General features: G+C 59.0%; 1 protein-coding gene across 1 annotated transcript; it reads right to left on the reverse strand.

Annotated features, from left to right (window-relative positions):
- Positions 1–732: 732 nt before the first annotated feature.
- Positions 733–2,956, reverse strand: GSC2 (goosecoid homeobox 2). Its single transcript, XM_045065764.1, has 3 exons — positions 2,701–2,956; positions 2,335–2,588; positions 733–1,764 (listed from the first exon to the last, which is right to left on the reverse strand). Exons 1-3 carry the CDS (start codon positions 2,954–2,956, stop codon positions 1,660–1,662), a joined length of 615 nt encoding a protein of 204 aa, XP_044921699.1. The 3' UTR covers positions 733–1,659.
- Positions 2,957–7,048: the final 4,092 nt, after the last annotated feature.

A 7,048-nucleotide genomic window follows, 5' to 3' on the forward strand; every position in this document is an offset into this window, starting at 1 on the left:
ATGTAATATCTAGTTCAGGGAAGAGGTCTGGGCTGGAGATGTAAATGTGGCAGAGAGCTAGGCATTGGAGCCCGAAGGTGGAAATGATAAAGGGGAGAATGGAGAAGAGAGGGGGCATGCCTGGGCCCCAGCCTGCAGGACAGCTTTGCCAATGGGCAGCTGGTAGGGGTGAGCCTGCCAAGGAGCAGCTAGAGAGAAAGGAGAGAAAGGAGGACGGTATGCCCACTGGTCCCTTGAAGGTGAGGCTCTGACTGTGGCTGCCTACAAGGACAAAGAGCCAGCCCGCGGCTAGGGTCCCAGAGCCCAGCAAGATGAGGGCATCCCGGGCTGCAGAGACGCTCTGCACACAGACTGTGCAGTATCCGAGGGCAAAGAGCTTTATGACCTCTAGAAGTGTGCATCCTGAAGGGTGGAGGGGGGTGCCGCTCTCCTGGAGGCCCCCAGCATTGTGAGAGCAGCCCTGGCTGGAGACAAGATGCCTTCTCTGTGTTATCTGAGCTAGCCAGCCTTGGAGAGTCCTGGTGGGCAGTAGATGTGCCTTTGGTGAATGGGCTGTGTCTCCTTTGAGATGCCTCCGGGGCCCATCTCCTCCAGGACCCACACGGAGACAGAACATGATTCCCAAGCCAGATGATGGTGTTCGATGCCTTGAGCCCACCATACGGCCCTATTGGAGGAATCAAAGCCTTGTTTTCTCACCATCTTTCACCCTGGGGCCAGGATGATGGAGAGGAAAATAGATATCATCCCAGGCAATGGCAGGGGGGCGTGGTGCATTGGCCCCATCAAACTTCCTCTTGCCCCTACAAGATGGCAGAGAGCAAGGCAGACAGGCAACATGGAAATCCCCACCCATGAGCAGTACTTCGAAGCCAGTGCAGACTTCCCAGGGTGCCAGGCCATGATCCGTGGGGTAGTCTGCTGTGGCTGGGGAACACAGAGGACTCACTAGGCTGTGCTCTTCAAGGTGAGATGGCCCTTGGGTGAGGGGAATGGGGCCATGGCGGGCTTTGAACTCTGGCTGGCTTTTGTGCTCTTTTTGCAGTTGCATGTTTATTTCCCAGGACCCAGACAAGGCTCACAGAATTAAGGGGCCCGGCAGGGGCTTCTGGAGGTGACCTCACCCGGCATTTTTACCTTATAGCTCTGGACGCCAAGGCCCTGTGCCCGGGCGCACAAGCTGGCAAGTCCAGGATGCACAGAAACCTCCCATGGCCCAGGCAGGGAAAGGAGAGGAGGGAGGCCAGCATACCCCAGGTAGGGAAAGGAAGATTCTGCCCTCCTCCCTCCGACAAGGGGTGGTTCCTGTCCTGGAGTTGGTGGGGACTTGAGGAAGCGACCTGCTCTGTGCCCTCCTCCCAGCCCCACCCCCCCACCCCCCAGGGAATCTTCCTGGCCCTAGTCACTGCAGAGGAGAGCACCTGGAGATGCTCAGTGTTCCCTCCTTTCCCCGGGGCAAGTGACAAGGCAGATGGGGAGTGGGGGGACACACACTTCAGCAGCCCGCTCCTGCCTTGAGCACTAGCTCCAGAAGCCGGAAGTCCTGCAGACAGACGGGAAGAGGCTGGTGTCCTCTCTCAGCTCCATCTCGGGTAGATCTGTCCTCTCTCCTAGTCGGCTCCCCGAAGACGCCAAGACCAGGAATGGCTACCAGGGCCATCAGGAGCTGTCCTTTGGGGCCTTCTTGGCTCCGGGGAGGAGCCTCGAGGTCGCTGACGTGCGTTTCTGGTGTCGCCACTTGGCCCGGCGGTTCTTGAACCAGACCTAAGGAGCAGGAGGGGCCGCTCAGGTCCAGCCCCAGGACCCGCGTCCCCCGCGACCCCCATAGGTGGAGCAGGCGGTAGCTTCCCAGTGGGGATGCGGGCAGACAAGGGCTGCGGGGCAGGTACGCGGCAGCGGCACCCATCATCTCTGAACCGCTGCGAAGGGGGACTGTGGCTCCGGCCGCGGGACGAGAACCACACCCCCCCCCCCCGGCCCAGCCATCTCTCTTCACCCCTTCCAGCCCCCAACCTGCGCCCCGCGGTGCTCCAGATGCCCCTTCTGCAGCTTCGTGCTCTCCGAGTTTCCTAAAGTCTGGCGCATGAATGCGCGCCTCCGGTATCAGGGAAAACTTAAAAAGTGTAAACCAAAGGAAAACTAGCCTCCCCTCCCGTTCCAGTGACACTTTCCCGCACGTGCCTGTTCCCGCCCGCTCCCCGGAACCAGCCCTGCGCCCCACATCGGTCCTTGACCCTCTGGGGACAGGGCGCCAGGACGATCTTTTCAAAAAAGAAGGAGGAAGGAAGCCAGCCCGCTCGGCCCCGCATAGCCGTGCGGCGGGCGGGAACCCACCTCCACGCGCTCCTCGCGCAGGCGGATGCGGCCGGCCAGGCGCTCGCGCGTGCCCACGTCGGGGTACTGGTTCTGCACGAAGAGCGCCTCCAGCGCCTGCAGCTGCTCCTCGCTGAAGATGGTGCGGTGGCGCCGCGTGCGCCGCTGCGGCCCGGGGCCGCCCGCGCCCGGCAGCGCCCCCGAACCTCCAGTGGGCGCGGACAAGGGCAAGGGCGCGGCGGGGCCCAGCCTCAGCGGCCACGGCAGCCGCGCGCCTGCGGGGCGAGGACGCGGTGAGGCGCGGGGCGGGGGCCGAGCTCCGCCCCAGCCGCGCCGCGCCCCGTAGGACCACCCCCCAGCCCCCGCCCGCGTCCGGCTCCCACTCACCCAGTCCGGCGGCCCGCTCCGGGGGCCCTCGGGGCGCCGCGCGGGGCCCGCAGCAGCAGCAACAGGCGCAGGGAGCGGCCTCGGGCGCCCCGGGCTCCCCGGGCTCCGCGGGGCTCTGGCGGCCGCCGGGCGGCGGCGCGCGGGCGGCCCGTGCCGGTGGGCTCCGCTCGGGCAGGCTGGAGAGGATGTGCTCAATGGAGAAGGGGCAGGGCCGCCCGGGGCCCCTGCGGCTCGCTGCGCCCCCCGCCGCCGCCATGCCCGCCCGGGCCCGGCCGCCGCCGCCGCGGGAATATATACGTCGGGGGGGAGCGCGCTGTAATCCCCGGGCCGAGCGCGGAGTCCACGCGGGCTAATCCCGCGCGCTAATCCCCAACTGCGGCGGCGGGAAATCCTGCTCCGCATCGGCGCGCGGGGGCCGGCTGGGCCGGGGGGAGGAGGGGGCCCCCCCGTAGGAAGCCCTCCGCCCCACGTTGGTCTTCCTGTCCCCCAAGAGCTGGCAGGACTCGCGGGCAAGAAGATGCCACTGGGAAGGCATGGAGGGCCGCCTCACCCGGCTTTTGGGGGCAGTGGCCGGGGACCACCCCAACTTTTCAGCCCCCCTGGCGCCTCCCTGCCCAGCCCCTGGGTACCTTCTCTTGAAGCCACCGCAACCAGGCCTGGCTCCTCGTCCCCGTGGGGCCCCACACAGGTGGATGGGCAAGTCTAAAGAAAGCCACCCAAACTGACAATCTCTTGGCCCCCAAATTGCTGGGCTTCGACCTCAAATGGGACCCAACTCCATTGGCACCCCCAACAACCGCGCCGTTCTTTGGCCGCAAATCTCCCACCCATTTCAGAGCAGGGGGTTCTCAGCCTCCTGGAGGAAAATGGCAGAAGCAGGACGCTGCCTCTGCTCATCACCAAACCTGAAATCCCATGCATTGCCTTGTGCCCCCAAGTCTCTACCTTCGCTACTGGATCTACAGGGGAGCCTTCCAGACCCCATCCAAGGCCCCACCCAAGTGCTCTGGAGGGACCCCTCTTCCTGCTTCCTATATGTCCCCAAATCCCCTCAAAACAAAACACAACCCACCCCAACAAAACCCATGAAACACCTCTCCTCTATCCTCACCATAGCCAAGCTTCTCAGGAGCTGACTTGTATGGGCTCTCCACTCTCTTCAGGCCAGTCCCACTGGCTACACTCTTCCCACATAGGCCACGCTGCCCAATATTGCTGATGACCGGTACTTTGCCAAATTCAATGAAGACTCAAGCAAGTAGTACTGAAGGGCCAGTCAGTCATTTCAGCTCAAGACCCTCTTATCTGCACCTCTGAAAAGGATGTCATTGGCTCACAGGAAAGAGCAGAAGACTGTCTGGCTTATGTCCCAGACAGTATTTTTTTAAATATATTTTAATATATATTATGTATATTCATATATATATGTATTAAATATTTTATTTATTTATTTGACAGAGAGATCACAAGTAGGCAGAGAGGCAGGCAGAGAGAGGGGGGAAAGCAGGCTCCCCGCCAAGCAGAGAGCCTGATGCAGGGCTCAATCCCAGGACCCTGAGACCATGATCCAAGCAGAAGGCAGAGACCTAACCCACTGGTGCCCGCCCCCACCCCCCCAGTTGTCAATTTCTGGCCACGGGACCTTCCATATTTTCTCTCAGCCTCCTGTGGCTTGGTTTCCCAATCTATAACATAATAATAGCAACCTAACTCAAGAGGACACAACCAGTTACTGTGTGTGAGATATTAGAACTGGCCTGGGCATGTGGGAGCTCCATGAATGGTAGGTGTCATTGTAAGGCAGCAAACTCACTCCCCCCTTCTTCTCCTCCCACCTCACACACCCTTGTTCAGACTCCTTTGTTCTATCCACACATCAGTGAGGAGACTTTGGACTTCAGGTGACGGAACTTCCCAACTCAATCCCTGTTGCAAGAGTCCTAATAAAGGTACCCTGAACTTAATCTGAATGCTTGCTTAGTGAAGGAACCATTACTTCTGTGATTGGCTTGGGCACTCTCAGCCTGCCTCATGGTTGCAAGATGGCTGCCACAGCCCTGTATCTCCCATCTCTTCCCGTATGTCCCCTTGGGTGACTGTGGAAACCTCTTCCAGCACAGAACCTCATAGAACTGTGTGCTCACCATTAGATCAGAGAGGCATATGGGGACCGACTACCCATCAAAGTGGGAGTGGTAAGAGGCCCACTCTAGTGCTTTCCAAACATGTCAGGGAATTCCTTGACCCCTTGCCCTCTGAGAGGTGGCATCCAATTCCCTTCCCCTTGAACATGGCCTGTCCTGATGACTTGCTTCTCACCTCCAGAATGGAGAAGAAGTGACCCTGATTTTATAAAATTTATTCTTTGAGAGAGAGCATGGGCAGGGGAGGGGGGGGGTCAGAGGGAGAGGGAGAGAGAGAATCTCAAGCAGACTCCCCACAGAGCACAGATCGGGAGGCTGGGCTCCATCTCACAATGCTGAGCTCATGACCTGAGCCAAAATCAAGAGTTGGACACCCAACCAACTGAGCCACCTGGGCGTCCCAAGTGACACTGATGTTTGGAGCCAGCTCAGACAGTTTGGAGATACAGCTCCTCTCTCTTTCATCTTGAGATGTTTGCTCTTCGAACCAACCAGCACACTGCGAGGACCCACCAGCACCCACAGGAAGAGGCATGTGCAGTGGTGTCCCAGCCTGAAGCTCCAGCTGAAGGTCCAGCCAACAGGCAGCAGGTTGAGCAAGGATGTCTTTGGGTGGCTTCTGTCCCAGCTGTCATCAACTGTGACCACAGGACAGACCAGACTGGCACCTGTGAGAGGTAACAATAGAGGTGATTGTGTAGGTGATCATTGCACTACGTTTGAGGGGGGTTCGTTATGTAGCTCTAGACAATAGATGGGTTTGGGTAGCGGAATGGGATGTTGCCGGTATGAGCCCTAAGTCAAGTGGCTTTGGCTTTGGGACCCAACAGCGAGTGCGAGCTGGAAGGACTCTACTGAGACTGCCAGTGGGGTCTTAGAGAGAAATGAGAAAAGTCTTCCTTGAAGATGGAGACAGGAGAGCCTTGGTGCAGAGCGGCGAGAAACATGGCGACACTGTCATCTGTAGCAAGACGGGAGATAGAATATGTCTCCTGTGAGGAAGATGGTCCAGCTGAGGAGATGCCCTGCGGGGCCACAGAAGCAGCTGCCTGCCAGCCTTCGGCTACCGACAGTGAAGAGAGGGGAAAGACGCTCTGAAAGAAGGAGACGTTCATACCTAGAAGCCAGCTGACAAGTTAACTATAACATCTGCTGCATGGATGACTGGTTCCGTTCCTGGGAGCTGCCCTAGAGAAATGAAAACTTCTGTTCTCACAAAATGCTGCCCCTGCATGTTTAGAGAAGTTCTCCTAATCATCACCAAAGCTTGGAAGCGACCCGGATGGCCATCAGCTGTTGAGTAGACCAACACGCCATGGTCCACCCCCCAAGGGAGAGCCCAGGGCGCCAAAGACATACGCAGGAGCTCAGAGCAACTCAGAAGATTGGACTGAGTGAAAGAAATCGGTCTCAGAAGACTCCGTACTGTGTTGAGGCCATGTATGTGACACTTTGAAAATGGCAACCGATCTGGGGAACAGATCACTGGTTGGGGTGGGGGAGGAGAAAGAGGGGGTTTTGGGGGGGAGTCCCTGAGGGAAGGGGAGAGGAGGAAGAAATGCTAAGGGGGATGCTGTCTCTTCTCCAGCCCGGGGGGGGGGGGGCGTCAGGGCCACCTTCAGTGAGGTCAGGGGGCATAGCCTCTCTTGTGGAGGTGGCTCCCATCCAGTCCAGGCTCCAGATAAATGGTCAGTGGCAAATCACCAGCTCACCCCAGGGACGCTTACTCCACCCCTGCCACACTCAGTCCCACATTAAGTCCATTGCTTTCAGATCCTCCAGATTCTGGTTGGGCACAATTTCTGGACGTACATGGGAAAGGAAAGCTAGTGGGATGGACTGTGGCCCCTGTTGCTTAAGTTGGTCCCGGGCCGGTAACCAGGCACCGTCTGCTCCTTCTTCCCCAGCCTTTTCTAAATCCCCCACTCCTAACACTTCTGAAGGTCTGGGTGCCTTGCCTGATGGGTTGGCCCTGATGGGCTGGCCCAGATGCTCCTCCCTGGGGACATGAGCCCCTGGGTCCCATCCCCTCCTCAGTCTGTGCTGGCTGTCATGGGCCATTCACAGTGACATCTGGGCAAGGGAGCACCACAGGACATCCAGTGGGTGCGAATAGCAAACACCCTTGTTCCCAGGATCTGGATCCGGTACCCCTGCCTGTAGGGATACCCCTTTGCTTGGTGGCATAAAGAGCTCAGAGTGAC

The sequence above is a fragment of the Mustela putorius genome, unplaced genomic scaffold (genome assembly GCF_011764305.1).
Source record: "Mustela putorius furo isolate JIRA1106 unplaced genomic scaffold, ASM1176430v1.1 tig00003858_pilon_pilon_pilon, whole genome shotgun sequence".
NCBI classification, from domain to species: domain Eukaryota; kingdom Metazoa; phylum Chordata; class Mammalia; order Carnivora; family Mustelidae; genus Mustela; species Mustela putorius.